The sequence below is a fragment of the Corvus hawaiiensis genome, chromosome 26 (genome assembly GCF_020740725.1).
Source record: "Corvus hawaiiensis isolate bCorHaw1 chromosome 26, bCorHaw1.pri.cur, whole genome shotgun sequence".
Taxonomy (NCBI): domain Eukaryota; kingdom Metazoa; phylum Chordata; class Aves; order Passeriformes; family Corvidae; genus Corvus; species Corvus hawaiiensis.
Window position 1 is genome coordinate 4,472,217 of NC_063238.1, and position 27,694 is coordinate 4,499,910.

At 40.0% G+C, this 27,694-nt stretch overlaps 1 protein-coding gene across 1 annotated transcript; it reads right to left on the reverse strand.

Annotated features, from left to right (window-relative positions):
• Positions 1-1,148: 1,148 nt before the first annotated feature.
• OPRK1 (opioid receptor kappa 1) lies at positions 1,149-27,475 on the reverse strand. The gene is made up of 5 exons (XM_048287080.1): positions 25,640-27,475; positions 25,066-25,430; positions 24,254-24,580; positions 9,537-9,889; positions 1,149-3,683 (listed from the first exon to the last, which is right to left on the reverse strand). The coding sequence occupies exons 3-5, from the start codon at positions 24,511-24,513 to the stop codon at positions 3,151-3,153; spliced, it is 1,146 nt and encodes a 381-aa protein (XP_048143037.1). The 5' UTR covers positions 24,514-24,580; positions 25,066-25,430; positions 25,640-27,475; the 3' UTR covers positions 1,149-3,150.
• Between the last annotated feature and the right edge of the window lie 219 nt (positions 27,476-27,694).

Consider the following 27,694-nt stretch of genomic DNA (forward strand, 5'->3'; position numbering starts at 1 on the left):
AATTTTTTTATTTGACAGATTACATAAGTTATCACAAACTCCATCAATTTTGCTGAATCCACTTATTTTTCGGAAGAAAAAACTTCAATGGAAAGAAAACAGCCAGATTTACAATGATTATGTTTGATTAAGAATTGATAAGCAATTAGGGAAAAAAAAAATCCCAGCAAAATCTCCCTGCCTTCCTTGCAAAGACTACATTAATTTACCAGAACCAAGAGGAATTCTGGCTCAAATCAGTGCATTTTCCCTTTGTCTTTCACAGGACAAAAATTTCATTTTCAATTTTCCTCTAAATTTCTCGTCATGTTGTGATATTGCTCGTTAAGTAAACTTGGGATTGCTCAGCATTTGAGCATAATTTCTCTGTCGTGTGTTGGTCTGTCCTGAACCAGAACAGCAGGTATATTTCCCAAATAAAAGATTTCTCAGTTAAAAGAAGCAGGAAACACAGAAGGAGACATACTAACTATCCACACTAGCTGATTGGAATTTAACCCCACAAGCAGGTCCATGACCACGTTTTTTGCAGTATTGAATTTTTGGAACCTCCAAAACAGAGGGAAGGTGAGAGCGGTTTCAGCAAGTACAACTGACTCCCAGGCTGCCTGCAAATGTCTGCCCCATGTTGCCTTCCTCCAGGACTCAGGGGACAGCACTCCCTGTCCCTGCTGCCCCATTCCCCACCCAGACCTACTCCTGGGCCAGGCAGCTCCTACGCTGCCTTCACCTCTTGCTGCCTCCTGGAGCCAGCACAAGAGAGAGGGCAAGTCACTGGCCTGGAGTTACAAAGAAAGTGAAGTGCTTTACAATGGGAACTTAATCATCTAAAAGCAGATTCTGTGAGCAAAACTGTAGTATTATTTTTAATATACTTTCTCATGTGTTAAATATATCTTGGCCGGTTTCCTGCTGTTGTTCAGAGAAGTGTGCTGAATTTGACAAGAAAACTTCCAAGACATCTTTTTACTGTATTCAGACTAATTTGGCTGTTAATGTTTCATGATAGAAATAAACCTTTAGGACATGTTCTTACACCACTTTGCAAGCTTAATTGTTAGGATGTTATACTTTCCTTCCGCTGTGATAGACATGATGATCTCCTTACTAATAACATAAAACCAAAAAAAATATTATTAGAAACCTCCTTTTTGCAAATTAAGAACATTTATTTTTCATTACAATGCAGAGCATTGCACATAATGTGTAGAACAATAACGCTATTCAAGCACAGATATACATATGCAAATGGTAAGTCATGAACAAGAACACAGGTTATTTTGAATGAAAATAGTTCATTAGATTCAAGCTCTTTCCCATTTCACTTGCTCCTAACTTGATAAATACCTTGGATTTTCAACTTTTACCTTAAACATTCTCTTTTTGTGACCATTTAAAGGTCAGGACTTAATTTAGAAAGGAGAATGCACATTAAAAAAGATGAAGGAATGACAGAAAGACTAGGAGGTGAGACTCACTCATCAGTTGTGTGAGCAACATTTATTTCCCCAGGTAAAGCAAGCATTCTGAGGTCAGCTTTTCATTTGTCATACAGAAACAATCAGGAAGTGCTAGATTTGTCCAGCAAGAGTTATCTTGAATATTTCAACAACTGCTTTTATCAACCTGATATCAAAAATATTTGACATACATGACTGTGTTAACAACAAAGTAGGGGGAAGTCCTGCAGAAGGCTGAATTTCTACAGCACTTCCACAGGAACTGGACTGTCAGCTAGTTCAAGAAAAAACTCATTATTTATACTGGTGTGCATTAAGTATTTTTGGTCTAATAGGACCAAATCAGATTGTGTTTCTGAGAAAATTTGCCATGAAATGAAGGCACCCACCTTACTCATTCTTTCGTATTAAGAGCAAAATTAACAAGAACATATATGGTGTATCTGTTCAGGGTGAAGATAATGAGAGCATTCCTCCGAATTTCAGCAACAGAAGTAGTGGCAGTAGTAATATAAAACAACAGGAAGACAAAAGACTACAGACTGGAAGTCAGGCTCAGTTTTACCATAAACTTACCTTCAGCAAGCTAGTAGTTTATTTAGCTGTGCCTTGATACCTCCATCTTCACAGCAAAACAGAAAAAATTATTGAATTCAGAGGACCGTGTCAAAGAAAATGTATCAGCATCAATAAAACAGGAGATTTTTCAGTCAAAAGCCATTAAAGCATCCACTAATATTTAATTTCCTTTGTGTCAATCCAGTTAGTTCATGTGCTACTTCACTAGTTTCTAATTTGTCAAATATTTATTCCAGTCTGCTTACAAATTGTCCAGGAAAACAAGTTACACATAAGAGTGTTTCCTCCATGTAATGAATGTAACACACTTTTCATCAATTTTGTAACAAGTGAAGCATTTGAGGTTTTCTAGCCTCTTGTTCAATATACACTCTGAAAATGCATATTATATTATTCAGACTCAAAATAGAAACAATCACCTTGGAAAATCACACATTGAAAACATTACACACAGGTCATTAAACGTGCTAACAATTCTCCTTAAATTCCAAATTTTTTGAATGCCAAAAGGCTTCACCATACACAGACACAATAAAATCACTTTGGTGTGTAGGTAGGTCATGCTTAAATTGGATTTTCACAGCACAGACAACGGTTACAGATATATTAATTGAGGACAACATTGATTATAGCTCTGTCATTGTTCACAGAAACCTAACACTCTTCACTGTAAAAGAGGATCAAGTTGTCAAACTCCATACTTCAGAGGAAATCACTGTTGGAGCAGAAGTTTCTGGGATAACTCAGTTTTATGACCAAACGTTGCTTAATACAATGTTACATATTGTAACAAGAAGAGCCAGAACTATTCTTATCCAGAATCACCTGGTGGTGCTCTGCAAAAGCATGTTTTAGTGCTGGCTCAATTACAACAAACACAGTGCCAAAACCTGACCACCATCCAGGTCCTTTTCATTTGAGCTTATTTTCAGTAGGGTCTCGTTTATCGATAATAAACTTGCTTTAGTCCAAACTGCTGGGATTTCTGAAATATTCCAGAAATGTCTGTTTGGGTGAGTTGAGTTCAAACTGCAGTGGTAATCTGCGTCAGTCCTAGGTCATTGGACTCCTCTCTCTCCTGAGGACAGTAAGATGACATTTCCACGACTAGTCATACAGGTTTGTTTGCCCCACCTGCCTCCCTCATATAAGCTGGGTCTTGCACAGTGTTTGTGACTCTGCTGGTGCTCTGCCTCTCCATCCTCATCTTGAAGGGGAAGCAGAAGTCCTTGAAGCATCTCTTGAAGTTTTCATCCAAAAATGCATAAAGGATTGGATTGAGGCTGCTGTTGGTGTAACCCAAAGCAATGCAGAAGTAATAGCTGGATATGGCAGCAGTACTGTGGGACACGTCCCCTAAGGCTTCAACCAGCACAAAAATGTGGATAGGAGTCCAGCAGACAATAAAAACTGCCACAACCACAAGAACCAACCTGGTGATGCGACGCAGGTTTCGATCTTTTTCTCGAGACCCTGAGAGAAGCCGTACGCTTTTCAGGCGCAGAATCATCAGAGTATAGCAAACAATTATAATGAGAACTGGGATAACAAATGCAAAGACAAAGACACAGATTTTCATGAAGATGTCCCACCACACATAATCTCTGTCTGGAAACTGCAAGGAGCATTCAGTGCTAGCAGTATCTAGGAATGAAGGAAGCAAGAAGAAAATTGGTTTGTTACTAGATATTCTAAACAATATAATTATCATAGCATAATCTAGGAAAAGTGATTAGCATGTACTGCGATATTAATAAATGGAGTTATCATTAAATCACTCCAAGGAAGCTTTCAGTTACCATTGAAACTGGTTTTATTCAGCTGTCTCTAGAAATTACTGAGGTTTGGGCTTTTTTAAATGCAAAATATTGTATGAAATTTCTTCCCCATGGGAGAATCTAAAAAAGCAGAGCACAAAAACAAAATCTGTAAAGTTGTTTCCATTTGAATCGCACTGAAATTTAAAACCAGACTGATTACCACCTTCAGTGAAGTAGAAACCTCACCATTATTATCAAACTACGTATGTTTTTGTCTGTGAGTGGAGAAAGATTTTTGATAACATGAATGGTAAAAGCTGAAGGAGGTTTTGATAGTAGGAAAATTTTGCCAATATATGATAATAATGTAATCGTCTTTTCCCATGTGCCTTTTACAGCACAATTAGAGTACACATAAATGCTTGCATTCAGAAAAACTCAACAGCTTCTTTTCTATTAAACAGAAGCAAATAAAAGACACGTGTGCATGGAGTCAAAATGAAGCTACTCTTTTTGCAGATCATGCCATTGAAAATGCAGCCTGTGCAGAGACTGCAGGATGTGGGCCACAGAGATGAGCTCCCTCCCTTTCCCATCGCCCATGCCAGGATTCAGAGCCACAGGCTGTCACCTGAATGTGTTTAACAGAAATATTTCATCTGACGGGAGGCAGCTAAGGAATGAAATATTTGAGGCTTCATTTGCTGACCTCATTGGAGCCTTCCAGCATATAAAACATATGGGAAAACAAGTAATAAGATAAATTAAAAGGCAAGAGAAGAGGTAAATTTACAACTACTATCAGCAGATCAACTCTACTGAAGATAAGTCAGAGTTACACAGGGATTTTTCACTCTGAAATGCAGCTTAGATTTTATCCTGTACAGTAATGCAGTGTTCTTTGGATTTTTTTATCATTTTCCCTACTGAGTTTTTCATTCCTCTACAAATTATTATTGTCTTTCATCAATTCAGATCTAAGAGTGGAATGATTCAAAATACTCCTGTGCATCACTTTTTCATATCTGTCTCCATCAGGACAAGACAGAAAAAAAACCAATCAGGCCATATTTTCCTGCTATAAAAATGTTTCACAAATCAAAAATATATTGAAGAGAATTTGTTTAGAAAAACAATTAGGGAAAAAGTTAGCATTATAGTGCCATACAGACATTTCCTTGGTTAGATACCAGAAAGCTGTTACCGTGTAATATTGAATACCGAAACATTTTAATAGAACAAGTTTAAAGCTAAAAAAGCTAAATACTTTGAGGTTTTATTTTAAATAATATGTATTATTCTGAAAGCTGAAAATTGAAAAGACATTTTTCAAAGCTGATGCAGGATACTCAGATGACAGCACAAGTATGGCTTGACAGGCCTTGACACTCAGTGAACTTATCTAAATCCTTTGTGATGTAGGTTTTCACAAGCATAGTTGCTTTTATTAAATTTAATTCTAGAAATGCCAACAATCATCTTCAAAGATTTCGTGTCAAATATTACTGTTATTTGTAGTAGATCATGACTTAGCAGCAGCAATAAAATCAGGATGCAGCTGTATTAGCTAAACTAGTAAAACTGCCTCCAGATGTGTGGGTCTGGATAAAAATGAGTGATCATGGATGGCTGCTCCAGACCACATCCAACTACTCACTGAAACCCACTCCCAGAGGAAATGGCCTCTTCAAATCTACTGACATAATTTCACATATTTATCAAAATTATTAGGTCATCCTCACTATATTTTGCTATAATTTGTGGTTGGCAATGTTATTTTAGCATTTCAAATTATCAAATACAAATTTATTATCTTACATCTCATTGCAGTTTATTTTCTATGGAAAATCTTATTCTAAATTCATTAATATTCATGTATTGTACTTGATGTATGTAATGCCATAGCATAGTACTTTATGGAATCCATTTACATTTTCCCAGTTTACAACCAGGAAACAATCAATAGAAATTCTGGTTGTAATGCACAATACTATATTAATTTTCTGAAACTTTGGAAGTGGAACAGAATAAAATCCAATTTATGTTTTATTTTTACTGCCTGAGAAGGTGCAGAACCCTGTATAGTGTCATAAATTTAGGATTTCATACTGACATTTTCCACTTTGAAAGGCAAATATTTCAAATACATTAATATATTTAAGGAAAAACACTGTATTCTATATGGTATTTTGGTGTAAATCTGTTTTATAATGTGTTTGATAAACTACCATTTAAGATTAATTTTACTCTTGGCATAGGAAACATAGATATATAATATTGATTGTATCACTTTCATAGCCTTCACATCCTTACTGGCAATATGAGTAGATAATTTTATTCCTTTATTTTTTTTCTAGCTGAACAATTCTTCAGCAAGAAGAGCTCCGTTAAGGTTGGAGCAGAAAAATTTACACAGATGTAAAATTTATTCTGCAGTAAAAATGTATCCAAAAGGACACACCTGGGAGCAATTCTGAGCTGTGATAACAAAATGGATTAACTGAGCACGGTGAGGGAACTTTAAATATAATCACTTTCCATTTTCTGTTCAGTTGTTGCTTAAATCTGACTCCAGCAGAGGCTCTGAAGCATATAAACAACAACTGTTGTGACCCACATAACATAAAGTTTCAGGCCTGAGGTCCAGCTGTCAGGCAAAGGGAGCATCCTCACCTTTCCACTTCAGCGTTTATCAGCGCAATTCATGAACACACCAGACAAGGTAATTGACACTAAATGCTCAAGAGAGACCTTAGATCAGATGAGCAGGGAGGAACAGTAGCAGCTGACAAGCAGTTGCCAATATTTCCAACCTCATTTAGCCCAGCTGTGTTCTGTATTACCAGTCTCTGTTTCATAAGTAAAAAAAAGGCTGCCTGCTACATGGCGTGGAAAAAGCATTTAATCATTGCTGGCCTCAGAGGACCCCCCTGATCGAAATGTGCTGCTGACAGTGAATGACAGGACCATTCTGTTAGTTGAGCATACTCCAACAAAACACCTGTCTGAGCCAATGTTCCATGGCCTTCAGGATCTTGTATGTAGCGAGACATTCTTCCCAAATATGCCTGAAGTTAATGTTTCCCCAGCTAGACATTGTTTTATAGAGCCTGTCAAAACTTTACTGGGGAGAAGAGTTACTGCACTGCAGACCAGGACACGTGATCCCCCAAAGCACTGAAAGAAGAGTTTCCAGAGGACTTTTCTCTCACCTACATAACAGAAGACCAACAGCAAGAAAAAAACCTATATATCTTCAGCCAAATCTATTAGCCCTTGAGCAGCTATTACTGAAATGATTTTTCACATTGATCTATGTCAAACAGCTTAACATACAGCATTTATTGTCTCTGCCAGATGAAACTGTGTCCTTACGTAAACATTTGTCTCGAGAGGAGTGAAATTATTCTAAATAGAAAAGGTTGATAGTGCAGGAAAGTATAGATAATTTTTCAAAAGGTTGTTTACATCTCAAACAAGACTCCTGCCAAAGAAATGCCTTGTATTTTATCAAGACATCCAGTAAGGGGATGACACCAACCCAAGGACACCATTAGAAGTCTCCAGCCTTTTGAAGACACTGAGATAGATGCCCCTGCACTGCACTTAGGCCTGTGGGTATGAAGTATATTTGTGTGAAAATGCTTCTCCCCCTTCTTTCTCAAGGAAGATCTCAAACTCAGATTAACCCCATAGCAGGGTAATAAGTTTAGCTATAGGGGCTTGTGTTGGGTTGACCCTGAGTTGATGGACAGTCTTTAAGACCAATTACGCTTCTCACAATTTACATATTTAAACCGCACCGAAAGGCGGGACTTCCCCTTTTTGGTCGGAGCTCGCCTGCTGGAAGGTGGGGGGGCTCCGAGCCTCCCGGCCCCGCTGGGCCGGGCCGGGGCCACTGCCCCTTTCCCCCTTTCCCATCGCTGCGGCACAGACCCTGGGTCACTGAGGGGGACTGTCCCAGAGCCGCAGGCAGCTAAAACCAGCCATGGACTGCTCACAGCTAAACCCATCCAGCGCGGCTTCTGGGGACAGGCGGGTCCCTCTCCTCTCCATGCGGAGCCGGCGGAGCCAGCGGGAGCCGGCAGAGCCTCCTGTCTGCAGCCAGCACACTCCGTGCTGAACTGAAGAGGACACCACGCAGCCAGCAGCACAGAGGGAGCGAGGCTTTCCCCACCGTAAAGCCCGAACAAGAACACTCTTCAACATGGCGGCTTCAGAGTCAGAGAGAAAGAGAAGTGAGTCACGTGGGACGGAGCTGAGCATGGCGACAGGAGAAAAGAGGGCGGTGCCGCGATTCTGGCGCGCAGCTTAAAAGAAACCTTCTTGCATGCCGTGGTAAGAAACTGTAATACCACAAACTGTTTGTCTCTTTAATCCATTTGAAGAACATGGGGGGGGGGGGGGGTGGAGAATCAACGTGTGCCTATGAAGTTTGTGAAGAGTGCCTATGCCAGGCTATATAGAAGCAGTGAGAGGCTGTTAGAGACTTGTGGCGAAGAAAAGCCTCTGTGTGCAGGCCAAAATAACTTATCCTTAAAAAGATGAATAACCCCATGTGATGGCCCATGTTCTGTAGTGTGAAAGAACTGTGAAATTCTTCATGGGAGAGATGTTCTACACATAGCAGACTGTTTGTTTCCGGGCGGGTCTGCTATTGGTGGCAGTTTGGGAACCACGTGCAACTGAAGGAAAACCCTTTTTTCCTTAAGCATAAGAGAGAGACTTTTCAGGAACTGCAACACTGACTAACATCCCATGTTCTGTTATCCCTTGTGTGAGCTGGATAAAAGGAGAGAAGTGCTGGAAAGGGGGGGGGGGGGGGGGGGATTTACTTTAATTTTGTTTTGTTGTTTTCTCTTTACTTTTAATTCTGTTAGTAATAAAGCTCTTTCATTGTACTGCAACTGTTTAAGGTTTGTGCCTGCTTTGCTTTTCTCCTAATTCTTATCTCACAGAAGGAAAATAAGTAAATAATGAATATTTTGAACCAAAACCACTACATTTAATTAGTGTTTCCGCCCGGTTTCAAACTCAACCCGCTACAGGGCTAAATCCACAGTCCTTCATGGAATAAAAATTTCAAGCAAAGCCTATGCATGGTCTGCATAGAGTTTTCAGTGACTTTGTGTTCTTGTAGCTGTTTCCCTGCCGTGGCCTGAATTTCAATTTCCTGTGACAGTCCTTATTCTCAGCTCTTCCAGGTTTCCATACACATTCTCATCCTTTTTTAAACAAATCTTGAGATACTGCCATATGTAATTTATTTTCATTTTCTCTCTTCAGCTACTGACTTTTCCTTTCTTCACCATGCCTTCAAGTTCTGTGAAATTCCTAAGAATTCTAGTTTCTGTTCCTGGGACTTGGTCAGAACTACTCTCACAACACCTACAAAAAAGAGCCTTAAGCCCACATTTCAAGTTTCACCGTGAACTAATCCTGGATTCATCCATTGTGTTTAAATTCCTGATTATTTTCCCTTGCTGCCTGCTAGAAGTTTTTGATGGTCTCATTCTAGCACAGACAGAGCTCCAAAGTGCATTTTGTTCTTTTGGCACGGGCATCTGAGCTTAAATGATTTATATGTTGTACTGTGATGTTCCACAATATATTTCAAAATGTCAGGAATTTAGATATACTTTGAAGAAGGAATAAATAAGGTTTGATCAATATTTGACATTACATTTTATTGTCAGTTGAGGAATAAAAAGACTGAATTTTGAATGCTCACACTCACCTTCCCTGACTTTGGTACCTCCAAGAACTATTGCTGATATACCAACAGATGAGGACAGCAGCCAGATACAGATATTGATTATCTTTGCTTTGAGAGGTGTACGGAAGTCCAGAGCCTTCACAGGGTGACACACGGCAATGTATCGATCGACACTCATCATGGTGAGTGTGAAGATGCTGGTAAACATGTTATAGTAGTCAATAGAGATCACTACTTTACACAGCACATCACCAAAGGGCCAGGAGTTCATCAGGTACTCGGTGCTTTGGAAAGGCATGGTCGTGGTGACAAGTGCATCTGCCATAGCCAGGTTGAAGATATAGATGTTGGTCGCTGTCTTCATCTTCGTGTACCTGCAGAAAAAAAGGTAAGCCCATTTAGATATGTAACAGTTTATCAGTCAGGCTTTGCCATAGATGGGGGTTTTTATGTCTTTTCTCATCTGTGATAGAAATGTACACAAATGCAAGACCCTTGGGATAAAAGTGAACACACTTTATTCAGTCTCTCAGCACCTATGTTAGCAGTTAGAGCTATTTACCACAGGCAAACCAGGCATATAAATACATTTTATCTAATTAGACAAATGCTGATTTCAATACTATTTTCTCAAATCCTGCTACAATAAAATATCACTGTTAAATTTGGAAGAGATCAAAATGGTTTTTGTTTCTTTTTCTTGTAGCTATCGGTCAGTGATTGTGAGATTTCTGGGTTTGCTTTGTGGAAGAAACTGTTATCCCATTCTCTAGTAAGATTCCAAGCTAGTTGCTATGTCTGCTGGGCCAGATTGCTTCTTATATGATAGTTTGTCTTCCTTGAATTCACCACAGTGCCAGCTGATACAAGTTTTAGTCATTTCCCTTCCTTGTTCCTCCCTTGCCAATTTCTTCTCCTTTCTTATCATCAGCTTTTACCCATCCTCTCTTTTATGACTGATAATGTAAAAGATTAATATTGTTTAAGCAGGATACCACAGTGAGGAAAAAATTGTCAGAGCAGTATTTTTCTTCTGCATCCTTTAATTTCATCAAAAGCAAGCCCTGGTTTTGTCCAGCTGGTAGGAACCTAGCCTACAATGAAAAATAGGATCTGTTTCTGGAGATGACACCCTGCTTTGTTGGGCCCTAATGACAGTTTTGGGGACACAGCCTGTGGAGGACTGCTTATGTCTCTGTGATGAGCACAAAGGATGATGGAGGGCCTGCTAACATGGAATATACCTAACGCTCCTTTCTGACATTCTTCCCCTCAACCCTTGTGTTTTCTCATTGCTGTTAATTTATCATTGGATTTAAAGAGATTTTCTTTCTCAAAACTGCTGCAGCCCCATATTTTGACTGTGTGTCCGAACTAGAATGTGTACATGTAACACACACAGTAACACATGTAGCTACATTTTGCTATATGTCACTAATAATTTACAGTGGAAATATAAGATTCAGCCAGTTTAGGCCATGAACACGTAGGGCAATGTGTCTATTTGCCTCTAAAACTTCAATGCGTAGAATAAAAAAAATTTTAAAAAGAAATTGAGCAGTGCTGTCAAATTGTGCCCAATACGTAAATTAGATATTAAATAAAAAGTGGGAAGAAATTTCATTTTATGACCAATATGAAATGTTAAAAAATATCACTGGTTTTTCTAAAACACTCTAATTAAGACTTATCAAGGAAATAAAGCCAAATGGTGGTTTGAAGCACAGGGGAAAAAACTGCAAGGGAAGTACAGTTCTTGTACAAGGGATGTACAAGACAGTACATCCTTCTCACCCACGTACCAACCCATCAGTCAGAGCTGGGCTTCTGCCCCCCCACTGGATCAATCTCCTCAACAGACCCCCCAGCAGAGGGGGGCAGTCTGTCCTGTAGATCCCATTATAGCCCTTAAGGCACTGTTCAAACACAAATACAAGTCTTTATGGCTAGAAAAAGCAAATATAAGACATACTAACAGACAAAAAAATCCCTCCTGGCTAAAAAAAGAAGAAGAAAAAATATTATCTCCAAGTGTATCTCAGCTGTAAGACTGAACAAAAGTTCACTGAACACTCAAAAATCTCTGCTAAAGTGGACTAATTTCCATTAAATGAAATAGAACAGTAGAAGGACAATTTTGCTTCTATGGACATCACTGATGATATTTGGAATTGCTGTCTTGTTCACATTGCAAAAAAAAAGACTATGGAAAGTTGGAATGGTTGCATAAGAAGCACCAAAAAATAAATGAAGGGACTGGAGAAAATTCTTTCTTTGACTAACTTAAAGAGCTCAGCATGTTTAGTTTATGAAAAAGAACACCAAGAGGTGACTCGATTACAGTGTCTGAAGACCCTCACAGGGAGAAAATAGCAGGTACTGAAGAGTTCTTTAAGACTACAAAGAAAAGCATAACAAGAACAAATATGTAAAACTCTTAAGAGAGGCAAATTCAGTTTAGAAACAACGACAGTTTTTTTCCTAACAGCTAAGGTGATGATTACTGGGAAAAAGAAAGTGGTAATTTTTCCATCCATTCATTCCTTCAAATCAAGGTTTGCTGCTGTGCAAAGGGTCTGCTTCAGTCAAATACAAGTTATGAGATTCGACACAGGAGCATTCAAATGAAATGTAATGGCCTTTGACATGCAGAGGTGACACAAGTAATCATTCTTCTGAATCATTATTTCTGTAGATCTTTAAAAATTTCACCAAGAGTTTGGACAGAAAAAAGTTGCTTTCAAAATATAGAAGAATTAGTTTGACCTTTTTTCCTTTAAGGAAATCAGAAAACAGGGGAAAAATATCGAAGATTTTATTAGCCTTGAAAAAGCAAATTTCTGAAAGTCTTTATATCTCACATTTCCCATTCCTTGCAACCTTAATTCAATTATTTTATGTGTGTGCCATTACAACTGTATATACCATATTTTCCCAGTATCTCTTTTTCTTTTCCTCCTCCCTAGCCTTCCAGTGGAAGAACAGGAAAGAAGTGCTGTAAAATAGAGCTAGCTTTTTAGGCATCTTCAAAACCCAGTTTTTTGAAGCTGCAATATAAAGCATGTTCTCTGTGTATGCATGGTTTATGTTCTGTATGTAAATTGAGCAATTTTTTGGACTATGCAACACATGCACATAAAAGAAAACTAGTTTTACCATTACTACTGATCCAACAGGAAGGGTGTCTTAGCATTCACAGGTCAAAAGAAATATAGTCATTCCAGCATCAGCATTTAGACAACTGCCAATGTAACCAAGTCAAAGCTGTATATGGGAATGAAAGTTTAATAGGGTAAAGAAAAACCCACAGCATGCCATTTTGTCCCCTTTGTGAAAGATTTCCCTCATTTCAGGGATAGATTTGCACATAGCAATCCTTGCTTTGATAACCTTGCCTGGTGTGCATCTAATCCATCCCACAGCTCACCAGCGTGGCAGTCCCATGACTAGCTGGCCTTGCCCAAATCCACCACGGTTCACAGACCCCACATGCCTCCCTGCACCATTTATTATGCACCAGGATAGGCACCTGACCCCTTCTGACAGACTTTGAACAAGAAGGTGGAAGACAAATAAATACAGCTCCAACAAATATCTCATTTAGCAATCAATTCTCCCAGGCACTGCAGAGGGATCATGCATACCTGACTCAGGGATGAAGGGTGCACTGGCAACCTGAGCAATGCTAAATCCAAGCACATTTGACTGATGCAACCTTAAAACTCATTGATCTCACTTTGGTAACATAAGGAGTTTGATTACTTTTGCCTGGAAACATTGGCTTCTGTATAAATGAGGTATTGGTCCTTAAAGTTATTAGGCAGTATAGATTAAGTCATTTAGAAGTTTATAAACTTCATTTAGAAGTTTATAAAATTGAGAAATGCCTCTGAGAATCTGGGCTCAATCATCCAAACTCCTTTGAATGTTTTTAATTAAACACCTAAAAATTATTAAATGCCTTCATGCCTCTGAAGATATGTGCTTGCAGGTTTAATTAAAAGTCCAGATAAAGGAATGGAGTGACTGCTGTTGCTGTCAGACGCTTTCAAGCAGACCCTGATAAAGTCCACAAGATGAGGGATTTGCCTGCTTTCCTACAACTCATTCTATTGCACCACCGCATAGAAGGAAATATTTTTTTGTGGTCTGGGTTTTTCCCACTGTACTCTCCATTCACTTGAACAAACAATCAAAACAGTGCTTGTGTAAGAGAATCTTGTCTTCCTTTGCAAAATTAAAATTCTTGATCAAATATCTGAATTCATTTAAGTTAAAATATTTATATCTCCTTTAAGTACTTTAGCAGGACAGATAGGGTAAACCTGACCATCATTACAGCATAGATGGCACAGTGGTAATTAATGACAAACATTTTCTTAGTGTCTGAGGTACAAGTTTCAAAGACTATTATAATATTTATAAACCATGGCTGTATAAACTGCTCATGGGAAATCCCATGTCTAGAAAATCATTTGTTAAATACTGGGACTTCTTAAGAGAATGGCAACTTTTCTAATACTACATAGGAATAGAAGTCCCTCTTTTAAACTAGGTGCTAGAATCTAATTTCAAGTGGCAGAAAAACCTCTGATCCCTTAAGCTGGTGGATCTCAAGACTGCTTGTAAAGCTATAAGCAGGCCTCAAGCCTCTGTAGACTAAAAACTGGAAGATATATCAAAGCTGCAGAAAAATGGTCAAGATGAAACAACTCTTTCATTTAGATGGGGTTTGGTTTTTTTTTGGATGGGTGTATGATGAAAGTTTGCAAGGAGCAAGTTTTAAATTATGTCTACTTATGTGTCAAAAGTAAAACTCTCAAAACTATTAGGCATCATTCACCTTCCAAAAATTGAAAGTTCTTTGAGACTGACTTTAGACTGACCCCTAGAAATTTCCCCCTGTTTCTCAGTCGACTCATCATTACTGTTCTTTTCCCTCTGGAGTGGAAAATAATTTGCACAAGCTTTTAAGACAGTAAATAAGAAAAAATCACACCTCCAGCCTACGTTACCAATGAAATTGTGGGAACAGATGAGGGAAACGTGCTACTAAGGATCTGGTGTGCTTTCAGGAAAAAATCTGCTAGTTGAGCCCCTTAAAGTTATTATCTCAAGCTGAGGAAAGGAGTGTGATACTAAAGTACACTCTAACATTAGAAAAGATGATAAAAGATAAGAAAGAGGCTCTGGTCAGAGTTTTTCATGTAGCTGTAGTAGGATGAAGTGATGAAATGTTCCCTGCAGTGTGAAATGAGGGATGGGGAAGGGAGCAAAACTAACAAATATACTACACCAACCTCCAGTTGCAGAGGGAAAGTACAAAAGCATAAAATGCAATGAGGAATAGCAAACACAGATTTTTCACAGATACCTGGGTAAGTGAATGAAAATGAAAGCTAAAGCACATCTAAAGCAAATTACAAAAACACCTATCAGCAGGACGCAGGCTCTGTTCCACTAGGTTCCTCTGAATGAAGTATATGGAGATCAAGCAGCTGAAAAGCTTAGTCAGGAAAGCTGTAAATCTCAAGGCTATATTTCGAGTACACTGAGTATAATACTGCATCAGAACAGGAAGAAAAAACCAAAAAACGGTCCAGGAGGATCTATTGCAAGCCCATACCATGTCAAAGGTTTGGCTCAGCTCTCTCTTGGATATTCATAATCCAATACAAAAGTCTTATGCCAATATGAAATGAAGTCTAAGGTCATTTAAAGAATACAAAAATTAATATGCTGCAATTTTCATTTTTGTATTGGGTTATATGACGTTATCATGCTTTGAACTGCCACATTTTAGCAATAGAGAGGACCTCTCTATTGCTTTAAATACAGGAAAACAGCTACTGCACATATTTAAAGGTTGCCTGTCTTAAACACCAAACCCTTTTGGACCTGACAAAAAATTGTTGTCTACAAAATTATATCCTAAAGTGGAATCTCTTTACTTATAAGCATCCAAAGATACCTATTTTAAAGCAGCTCAAAAAAGAAAAGCATGATTTTGTCTTTTATTCTCCCATCAGGGAGCATGATCTATGTGAATGTCAAAAGGTATAATTAAAATCCTTACGATTTTCCACCACCATTACTTCTCTGCACTAGCCATAAACTGAGCCTGAACAAGATCTTGCCGATTTAGGTTGCATGTGGAAGCATTTTTTTTCCTGACCTAAAGAATCAGGCTCTGAATTAGTTCAAGTCTACATATATCCTGGTCAAAGTGAAAGAAAAATTCACACTACTTAACGAAAATGAACTAATTTTTCTCCTTCTATGATAAAGGTTTTTAATATTTTTATGTGAACTCAAGAGCCTCTCTTTGAAGAAACTATAAAATGTTAAAAAAAATTCTGTGAAATTTTTGCTTCTGTGACTTTAGCAGCAGAGCTCAGAGGTCAAGGTGCTGTGATCCACTGTGGCTTAAAATGAATCAGTGAGAATGCGGAATTTCACTAAATTGGTACTTTATCTAAAACCATTATGTCTAATAATATTATTAAAGAGCCTGGACAATTAGCTCAGACTACGTACCTGATTTTTTTTTGCTCACTGCTGGTAAGTAGAAATAAATACTGAACTTGTCAAGCAACTTATTCTATCCCTTGATAAACTTCATGCTGCTTCAGATGTTTCCCAGTGACGAGTCATTCTGTGGGGAGTTCCCAGGGTGTTAGACCATCCTAATCCTTCTTACTTGCCACAAGGACATTCCTCTAGTGAGTATTGAATCTCTGTCTCTGGTAACATGCACCTTTCCTGTTGTTCTTTTCTCTTGGAAATGTTTGGGGTTTTTTTAATAAAGGATGTGGGCTCCCTTGGCAAAGTGCTTCCCATGGGTTTATGGGAGAAGGAATTGAGTAGGACACACACTGCCTGGCAAAGAGAAAAAAACTCATTGCTCAAGGAAACAGAGACAATAGCTCCTCCAGGAAAAGATTTCACAGGGTCCTACTTTCCTTGTTGGAAGCAGACAATTGTTATTGAATGTTTGCTTCCTCTAGATGTTTCTGCAGGACAGAAAAAAGGAAAGAACTCAGAAACCACTCACTCGGGTCTTGGGGTATGGGTATCACTCTTGTTCCCAAAAACAAGGCAGCTGGTCTCCATTTTTGCCACAGGGATGAATAACAACTGACACAGCTGAGAGTGTTTAATAGGACAACTACACACTCAGATGTGTGGAGACCCAAATCTCTGGTCAACACTCCTGTAATAAAGTTGAATGGGAGACAAGGGACTTGGCTCTATAGCAGGTATAGGATTATGTGGTAAGACAACAAATGCACATATCAGTAGTGAGCCAGCTCAGGAAAAGTCATCAGTCCTTCTTAGGAGGCAGCTGGCAGGCTTTCTCTGGACTCCATCCATTTATCTGTTTTCCTCACCTGCTTCAGGGAAGCCCAGAGCACAGACCTCCTGAACACACACATTCCCATAGCAGATGATTCAAGTGAAATGCAGAAAACTTTAAGTCACAGTCAACAGAAGAGCACAGCTTGTAGCTTCCATAAGTGAAAATATTCTTCTCCTCTGCACTTTAGCAAACCAATCATTCTAAAAGGTGTGTCTAACAGTGAGTCCTGATGCAGTCCATCATCCAGCAGCATGGTAAAAAAACTTTTCTGAGTGTGGACACTAAATGAACATTGAATAGATTGTCTGAACTGATCCTACCATACAGCTTTCCATCTGTCACTACTCAAGGAGGCTTTTGCCAGTTGCCCAAAAGTAGCCACAGTGGCTGGACTACCAGCAGTGCAGTGGGAAGTGCATTTAGCGAGTATAAAATCCTCTGTGTTCCACGTGCAGCACAGCTAAGTTTGGGAGCATGATCTATGTGACATTCACTCTTATTGCATTGATGACTTTTGGAGCAGAGATGAGCAGCAGCATGTTACAAAGGGGGATTGATACAAGTGGAGAAAACAGGAAGGTTCTATTCACTTTCTTACCACGTATTTGCAGACATTTGTACACTGAATAGAATTGTCTTCTTATACTCATACTCTTGCAGGGAACACAGAGATTTCATTGAAAATGATGCCTCAAAACTGAAAACAGCAAACTGCCTAAAATTAATTTTCACTTCCATGGGGATTAAAAGGTGAATCTAATGAGAGTTGAACCCTCTAGCTTTGGGTGAAATAAATATTTCAAAGATAATTCACAGCCTGGCATGTCAACTTCCCAATAGAATCACGTCAATTTAAAGCAAATTAACAAGTAATCTTTTGATGTTATCAAAATCTAGTATTAATTTCAACCAATATCTTAAATAATTTTCATTTTTGTGCACTTTCTTTAAAAAGTGCTGTGCACCTTTACGTATTCTTGATTTATATATTTTTTACATTTTGTGGAATGCCAGCATGGTCAGACATCCCTCTTCCAATATCCTCGTTGCATCTGTGCACACCCTCTCCCCCCAGCTAATTCAGTTTGTGCACTTATGCCTGTCTGTAGACAAAATTATATTCCTACTGCCTTTTCCTCATATCTCTCTAAATTCACAAAAGAAAATAACAATAAGCAAAGAACAAAGTCTCCCTTGAGGAGAAGAGCACAGATTCCACACTTTGCAAGAATTATCTCATATTTAGAGATGGGAGGACCAAAATGGAGACCTGAAGTATAGTTCCTGGAAGTAAAGTGTAGCTGGGTGCTTTTTCTTCAGAAAGAAATATGTAAATGGAATCAAAACTCTTCTTGGGAACCCATCTGTTTCAGAGAATTTAACTGAAAGGGACCAATTAATTACAGTTTGAACAGACAGTGAGAGTGGGCAAGAGAGGAAGATTATCTTCCCTTGTCCTTAATGTGTCCCAGGCAATCTAAATTGCCCAGTTAAGGATTTCCTTTCACAACACCCTTTCAGCAAATCAAAAATCCTCTCTCAGAAAAAAACTAAATGAAGTGTTACCACTCTTCTCTCATTTCATCATCTTCACCAGAAGGGCTTAGCCAGTCTGCCTTCCCCAACACCACTGTGCACCCTCCCTATGCTTCATCCAGGATCATGAGCTACCCACCACTCTCCCGTCTGACAACAGGCAAATTATCTGAATCTTTCTGCCAGCAGCCAAACTGGAAAGTTCTTCTAAGTTTTCACTTTGTTCCAGTTCAAAAAGATTCTCTGTAATTCATCTTGCTTCCAGACACTGATTCCAGTTATGCCTTTCTCTGAACTAAATGATTACCTGGCTGTTAGCCCAGCGGAAATGTCTGGACGGATACCAAATTACTTTCCAGAAGCCAAACACATTACTCACTATAAGCCTCTCTTTAATACTGTCTGTAGTAAATATTCCTTTCAAGCCTTTCCTCTGCTCTCCCTGCCTTTCAGTATCATCTCTTCTTATCACAGCATGACCGTAAGTCAGGTTTCTTGTCAGCTTATAAATCCCAGGCCTCACTTAGTCACTGTCTAGCTGGGTTTTAAAAGATTGGAAATAGTAACATTTTGTTTAAATGGTCTGTGCTTGTCAAACTATCAATACTCTTTTAAAAGCCTCTCCTCTTTCATGTTTCCTGTTGCCTTCCTCTTTGTGCCATCTGTAAAAGCTTTTCGTAATGATCAGTCTTCAAAGTTGGGATGGAAATTATGTCACGTTTGAACTAACGCTGCAGAACTTATCAAAATTATCTCCATTCAGTGAGGTAAGGCTAAATTGTGTTTGAAATCTGTGGTGAATTGCTATCAATCCATTTGATGCCTCTCTACTGGTAGTAGTAAGGTGTCAGATTTTTGATTAGCACAAGAAAGGTTAAAAGTCATAAACTTCACAAAGTATAGTACAGTTCAGCCTTTGCCTTTAGCAGCCAAACACTTGATTTTATAAAAGAATGAAATCATACAAACTGCCAGCAATAGGGAACAGGTAATCCAGTTAGGTCGACTCTTCTGAAGCTTAAATTTTCATTTCAGAACAATATTCTTTCCAAATATAATTTAATAAAATTAGAACAATAATTTAAAGCAATTTAACAAGTAATCTTTTGATGGTATCAAAATCTATTATTAATTTAAACCTATGTATTGAATTATTTCATTGTTGTACTTCTTAAAAAATGCATTTTCATTCTTGTTTGGAATGAATGATGAAGAAATATTAAAAACAATCTGGAAAGGAGTCAATTTTATATTACATTTCTTAATACACTCTTCCTGTTATGTGAGACACTGTTCAGCTCAATGAATATAAGAACAAAAAATGTATTCCTGATTAAACTTTTTCTTCAACATTAGACTAAGCAGAGGATTATAAGGTTTCTCTTTTCCCTTAGGAATCAATTTACATATCTGTGACACAACCTCTTCTTTAAAATTCTTGAATGTAGAAAATTATTCAGTTCACTGGAAGCTTGAAAGACAATTTTAAAAAAAATACAAGATTGGCTCTTTAGGATCCTGTTGATATGAGCTGGTCTCAGGAAGTTACTTCAGGAACAATGAGGGTAAGATAAATACATAGCAAAAGTGCTTCTGGAGAGGGTAAGAGAGAGCATCTCCCAGAGTTTTACCAGAGTATGTTTCTGGTTTTGCTAAGTGCAAATCTATAGTTAAAGCTGTAACTTTAGTCTGGAGATTTTTCTTCCCTGCAGCTGTCATAAGAAACTACCATTTTGTTTAAAGCCAGCACTAAATTTTAAAGAAAAAAGTCATGAGGGTAGGGGAATGGAGAAAAAAGCCTTCTTGCTTCCAAGGACAAATAGGTTTTTTTATCCCCTTCAGCCAGCTATTTTACCTCCAGGAATATCTTCTAAGACCTCAGAGGAAAAGTTAATCTCAAAAGAAAAGGTTTGGGGTTGAGGTAAATTCTGGTCAAGCAAAGAACCACACAGCTCTAGGACTTTCCTCAGGTGAGGTCAGATAACTTTACCTGGTATCTGCAAACCCATTTCATGGCTCCCCTCCTCCTCCTCCTCCATAGGGGAGGATTGTGCTTCCCACACAGTGCTTGTATTTCCCAGCAGTGCAAGAGGCAATGTGATGCCCCCTTTCTCTCTTACTCTCTCATCAGGAAAAAGCAGCAGCCACAGGAGAGCATTACATCCCATGTGACATGGCTCAGCATGGACTGTCCATCCACTCAGCTGTCTGCTGGCTGACAGCAGAGCCCCTTGGGATGGTGCATGTGCTGCACAGCTGATCCAAACACAGGGACGGTTCCTGCAAACCACCCGCACTGGGAGAGCCGACCACCATGGGCAGGAACAGAGTACCAATCCACTGTACATTTAACACAGAGCTTTTTCTGCACATTAAAAATGAGCACTCTGTGTGTGTCTGAGGAGCCATGGGTGCTTACAGTAGACCTGGTCTTGCTCTGTTACAAGTTTTAGTGATTAAACTTTGGCTTTTAAATCTAATTGTTGCTGTGTGTTTAAAGACAGTGAATGCCAGCATCTCCATTTTACATATGAGGAAACCATGAAGCGACCTTGTCAGGACAGGAAAAAGTGTTTGTTCTCAAGCCAGAGAAATGTTATAAATTCAACCAACATGGTGACTATTTTATCCCAACACAGAATAGGTAAATTCAAACCAAAATGTAATTAGCACATGCTTTTCACTTTCCTTCGAGCCACACATTGGGCGCCACTAAAATTTGTTCCAGTTTGGCCAAATTTAGAAATATATCCTCTGAGAGAAGGCAGGTTACAACCATCCCTCCCCCACCAGGTTCGGGGAAAAATAAATTTTCCTCAAAGGAAAGAGATAAAAACTATTTATCTAACAAACACACAGGAAAGGGATAATAATGCTAAATAATAAAACCTCTTGCTCTGCTGAGAGAAACCTGGGAAAATTTCAGAGTCCTTCCACAGATCTCTCTCGCCCTCCTTGGAGCTGGGATGGGGTGGTGGGCCCATCTCCAGGGTGGTGGAAATTCCTCCTGATGTATTCTGATGTTGAAACTGTCCAGCAGAGGAAAAAAAAGAAAAAACAAAGTCCCAGGAATAACGTAAGTTCAACTCTCCATCTCTCTCTCCAGAGAAAGAAAAAGGAGCTGAAAAAACTGGCCAAAAGCAAGCGAGGTGCCTTCCCCACTCTCACTCTGATGCCGCAGCTGAAAAAAAATCTTTGTGTGACCTTGAACAAGCTGCAAACTGCTCAGAAGAAGAAGAAGTTTTACTCAGGTTTTCCTCCCCCCTCTCAGTCTCAGTTTAAAGGCACAGAAAGGCACAAAGTTAATTTCTGGGCATGGGGCAGCAAGAGGGGTTACACATCACAAAGTCACCCCAAGACAGTGTTGAAGCCTGATAGTAAAACCAAGAGAAGAATCCAGGTCTTATAAATGGTTTAAGAGGCCATGCTGTCAACATTGCACTAAAGGACCATTCCCAGTCAGATTTCAACACAAATCTCTCCTCACAGGAGCTGTACCAAACTCTGCTACTTTTCTGTCAGGAGTTTGTACATGTGGTTGAAGTGACATTCTCCTGTTATTTTTCCCTCTGAGGAAACTCTGAGTTTTCCCTCTCAGCAGAAAAACACCCCACCAGACCTGTAAGAGATTTCATTCACCCAGAACTCTACACATAAGCTACTGAGGTGCTGACTCACTGGTCTCCATGAGCTTCTTTAGCAGCCCTCAGAGCAGAAGTAGCAAAACCAGTCCTGTAGTGGTATCAAAGCAAGGAATTGGACAAGGTCTGCCTACACCACAGGCTAAGGCTGAATTTGAGCCTGTTTCTGAGACATCGCAAGACTCTGGAGTCTCCTAAACCTACCACAGCATTGACACTTCAACATTTTGACTGAAAGTCTCAGAACACAGGGGGTCTTCTTTTTTGTCACCCAAAAGGTGAGCCCGTGTCAGGCCTGGAGTGTCAGGCAGTTGGGGTGGATGATTATTGTAATAATTCCAACTGAACTGTTCTAACAACATTAGACAACGTTTAAATGAGCAAAGGGAGAAGGAGTCGTGCCTGCCTTGCCTGCCTGTCCAGAGGGGGTTAGGAGGAGGAGGGCAGATCTGGAATTCAGAGCTGAGAAATGGCAGCAAAGGGCCTCAGACAAAGCCTGTACTCAGCTGGAAGGTGAAGAAGAGCCACAGTATGTTCCCATCCCCTTTTAGAGTTGTGGCAGCTGGAGGAGAGGTATTGTGAGATGGCAAGGGGACAGGATCTGCCTCTCCCTTACCATCTTCTCCCACAAACTTCCCTTGGCTTTCCTCAAAAAAGGAACTAGTAGGAACCTGTAGGAACTAGTAGGAAAGTGAGCCATAACTATCTAGAGCCTCACAAAAATAGTCTTAGGCAGGTAGCAGAAGGAGAAAAAAAAGCAAATACATATGCACCAGTGTAATCCATCCATGCTAACTTTTAGGGTTAAGTTTGGATTTATTTCCACTGCCCAGGCCAGTTTATGAGCTGACTTTGTTACTGACTACTGGCTTAGAAAACCTCTGCCTTTGCAGCTGTGTGACTGTCAAGTATGGAATCTCTTTTCTTGAAGGAGAAATACAAAAAGAAATTAAATCTCTACCCTGAATGAAGATCAAAAGGGCAGGCAAGGGTATAAAAATCACACCATCACAAAACTGGAGCCAACCACTTGTTCTAAACTGACCAGAGGCACCTTTCTTTATTGCACTATTAAATGGAATTTTATTTTCATTATTCAAGAGTATTCACCTGATTATAACTCATCTTTTTGAAGTACCTCATCAACAACTTCAGTTCTCGTAACTTCCCCTTACATCAGGGCTGACAGTTACTTCAGCATCCTGCAATTGCTTGACCCTTATCATGCATGCTTTACTAAAGAGAATCCCTTCCAATACCTCCATTTTTGCCATGTACAAGCTGATTTCATTGGAATAATGAATAATCCACAGTCCTGGGATTTTTTTTCCAGAAATATTATCAGAATTCAAACGGGCTGTGGAGAAAGAGTCCAAATTGGAGTTGCATGATTTCAGTGCCCTGGACTGCTCATTATCACCCTGCTGAACTGCACTGTCCAAGCAAGCCTATAGATTGCAAATGAAAAAGACAAAAAGACAGAGGAAGCACAGTGCAAGCTAAAATATACACCAATGCAAAAGTGTAAGTGCAAGCATAAGTATCAGTGCATTTCACTAAGTGGCTTAGTTAAAACATTCACTAACACAGACACAGAGCTTTCTCCTCTTTCCTGAGAAACAATTTAAAAGGTATTTCAGCACCTTCTCTGCTTTCTTCAATCCAACACCAACAACTGGAGTTGAAAACTGCTAAACAGAGAAAAACATCCCTTGCTTTACATTAAGCCATTCCTCCTATCTTTATAATCTCCTGGCCTTCTCTCCTTGTTAAACAAAACATTAGGTGCCAAGACAGCAATGTATCAGTGTCCACATGACTGGATACATGAGCTGTCCCTCGGGGTCTCCTCAGTGGAAATAAAAGCTGCCTTGTAGAAGTTTGCTTCTTTCACACAAGCCTTTTTCCCTCGGACGCCAGCAGCATCTCATCCCTAGAGGGCAGCCAGTGAACACAGCTGCAGGCACAAAGCGCTTTCCCTCGGGCTGCAGGATTTATCACATTTAACCAGCTTGTCCCTTCTGTCTCTAACACAAGTCCAGGCAAACCACTGTGACAAACAAGACAGCAATTTGGGTCATTTCAGGTGATTTTTTCCAGTTCCTCACAGCAGAGCTTCCAAAAACCACCCACTCCCCTACCCTGCCAAACTTAGAGACAGTCTTTTGCACCTCTTCCAACCAGCACCCAAAACCTCTTACCTTATGATGACAAACATGACCAGGGAGTTTCCCACCAAGCCGACAACGAAGACTACAGAGTAGACAGCAGTGATGATGATGGGAATGGCAGGGGAGATGCTGGTGTGGTTGTGCTGGCCATCCCCAAAGGCCCCAGTGGCATTGCTGTCATAGTCTGCCCAGCCTGGGAGCCAGCTGCTGCTGGTGCTGGGGGGTCGGCAGGGCCCTGGGGAGCAGGTGGAGTCTGGCTCCTCACGGAAAATCTGTATGGGGGCATCCATAGGGGTACAGTCCCCACAGGCAGGAGGGAGACCAGGAGGAGGGTGCACACAGCAGGAGGCAAGTATGCTGGAAAGAGGGAAGAGAGAGAAAGAAGTATTTTCACAGCCACAGAACATTAAGACCTCTAAAACTTGTAGGTGTTAAGGGGAGCTCTGCTGTGATGGGAACTGTAATTTGCCAAGCAGAGATTTAAGCAAATCACATTCATACTAAATTCTTGCAAGTTTTACATCTTGCTATATAATGCTGCTTCTCCAAGTGCACAAGGGAAGTTTTCCTCCACTTTCAAAGGTTGCATAGTGAAGCAAGCCAGATGGGAACAGCTCAGATCCACCCCCACACTTTAACCCTGTCTTTCCCATCTTTCGTATTTTAAGTCAAACTATATCCTAACAGAGGCTCCTCATTACCTAAGCTCTGCTATAAAGGGGAAGGAGACAGAGAAACCCACCACCTCTCTGTACACCTGCCTTAACATCCTGCTCTGAGTTATTCTTTCCTGATCCCATACCTGCTTTTATAGAAAAGACACATTAGTGACAAAAAAATACCTCTTTCAGTCCAGGAAAAGAAGCGGAGTCCTCAAACAGGTGCTCTTTGCAGGAAAAGAAAAGAATAAAGCAGCTGTGCTTGGCTCCTGGAAATGCCACTGACCACCTAGGACTTTTGAATGTGAGGCACCTGCGCCCTCGGAGAGGCGTGCTGGCAGCAGAACCGGTTCCCGGGCACCAGCTGCACCGTGTAGCAGCAGCAGTTGCTGCTGTTCCAGCTCCCACCACTTCGCCTTTTCTGTCTCAGGCTCCCTCTGCCTCCCTCTCGCTCTGCCAGGGCTCCAGCAGCACTCTGCACTGATGCACACGTTCTCCACTGTCTCTGTCCCTGCAGCTCGGAAGCTCACATGACTTCTTTCTAAACACTGAGATGCAGATAAATTAAAAGAAAAGCAAGAAATAAGTTCTGCTATGAATGAATGCTTATTTTAATACACTTTTCCAAGTTGTCTTCCCTCAATTCCCCTGCACTGCCAGGCCTCAAGCAATGATGCTCTTTGCCCTATAGAATCTCACAGGATTTCAGACTAGTAGACACTGAATAAAAGAGGAATTTTAAATTTAGATGCCTTACCTGGTCCATCAGCTCTTTCATGCCTCAATTCCACAATTGTGTGTCCAAAACATTTCTCACTGGGTAGCTCTGCCCCTGCTCCTTTGCACCTGCAACTTCCAAGAAAATCAGAAGCTGGCTACCAAAGAAGAGAGGGGCACCCAGATAACTACGTAGTTTTTTTCAGTCTGTCCCACACCATGTGAGAAGCCAAGAATTCCCTATAGCACTGTCAGAGCTCCATTCTCCCAGCTGCAGCCAGAAACAGGGAGATGGTGTGTACAGAAATCACATCCCTCAGGGCTTATCTCTAATATATTCCCTCAAGCAGGAGCTGGTAAAGCACCAATATGTGTGTTCTAGTATCCCTGAATTTGCACACAGACCTTGAAATCCCCACCAGGAGTCTCTAAATGGCAAATTGGGACAGAAGAGGCAAGACCCTGAGTTATTCCTACTCCTTTGGAAGAGGCTGGGAACAGCCAGACTGGCTGCATCTCAAAGTGTGCAGCAGGAAAACCAGTCCCTGGAGAGGAAGACAGGCTGTGGGTTTCCTTCAAGCATTTCCAATCTTAAAAGTTTATTTCATGCTCCTCTTGTTGAGTGTCTGTGATCAGGCTGAGTTTTCTACTCTGAAACAATTTTTTTCTAAACCTATAATCAAGAGAATAAATTATGTCAGCTCTGAGTGAGAAGTCATGTGGGAGGCTTAAAAGGTACAGAACCCCCTCTCTTAGAGGAACAGTCTTGTTCAAATGGGATAATGGCTTTGACTGTGGTCACTGTTTTCTCCAGAAGTTCAGTAACTGCTCACCACCATGTGCGTAGAGCTGTCTAAAAGTTTCACGTTTAATGATGATGGATAAAAATGCAAAATAACAAATATGTGACGAAAATGTTCCTGAGTCAGGGACACAAACCTGAGCAGTTATCTTTTTTTGAAGATGAAGTGACATCCTAACATAAAATATACTTCAATTCTGTTTTTATCCTCTGCAATCCACAATCTCCTGCCTATGTACTGAAGGGAACTACTGTTGCTATATCTTCTCATAAATAACTTTACTGGTGATTTTCAACTCCTTGTTAGCATCTTTCCCAGACTTTTCCATATCCTGGAATTAAAATATACAAGAGAGATTTAAGATAGCAATATTTTAGCACTCCATGATAATTTAGCTCTTAAGAGCAATCATTTTGTCACTCTGCAACTGCTACACAGGGAGCAGAAACTTCTAAAAGGGGAAGAAAATCCCTGTTCCCTCTAAGGACTGACACCAGACAGAAGGCCCTGCTTTCAAAGGAAAGCAAGGAAATATTTAAAGAAGAAAGACAGCACAAAAAAAACATAGTCTCACCATGCAGCTGCAATTTTCCTCCAGTAATGTTCTCACAAACATGTGGCTTACATGCCCCCTGATTTTTTTGCTATAATACTTTAGACCAGTAGTGTTCACCTCACTGGACTCTGGGAAATACTACAGAAATCACTTGGACTTTTTCAATTAAGAATACAAAACTATATATCAAATTCTATAATTATAGAAAATTGTTTAAGTTGTAAATTCCAGCCCTCAAAAGTGAAAAAAATATCACGTTCAACTGCCTGATACCTAGGAACTACAACATGTGCATTTACACAAACTTTTATTTTCCCCAGGCTCTCTGCCTCAATCAAAAATCAGCTACACAGTATTGCTAAGTATGAGTGGAAGGGCAACCATAAATTGTGAATTTGGTATCTGTAAAGTGTTTTCTTTTGCAACCCTAGTGAAATTATTTGAATGAATAAGAAACTCGGGGGGAGGGAAATATGAGATATTTAACAACAGCAGGTAGGAAGGGCTTCAGCACTGTCTTTTTTCTTGCCAAAAGCTAAAGAGCTGCCCCCATCAGCACAGCACTTTAAAACCTTAACAGTGTGGTGGGACATTAATTCAGCCCTGACTCAGAGGCAGGAATGAAGCACATTGAATCACTGGCACGACTCGGTGCAGCACCGTGCCGGCTGCTCACCATGCTGCAGCACAGAGCCAGCTCCATCATCCCAGCACACACAGGCTTGGAGTGACAGCT

What these genes read in the sequence shown, in the direction of transcription:
- OPRK1 (XM_048287080.1), bottom strand. Translation starts at nt 24,513, where the DNA reads ATGGATGCCCCCATACAGATTTTCCGTGAGGAGCCAGACTCCACCTGC. An exon ending in GTCATGTTTGTCATCATAAG is followed by an intron (nt 9,890 to 24,253) that starts GTAAGAGGTTTT and finishes TTTTTTCTGCAG; the next exon opens with GTACACGAAGATGAAGACAG. An exon ending in AGGTACCAAAGTCAGGGAAG is followed by an intron (nt 3,684 to 9,536) that starts GTGAGTGTGAGC and finishes CTTCATTCCTAG; the next exon opens with ATACTGCTAGCACTGAATGC.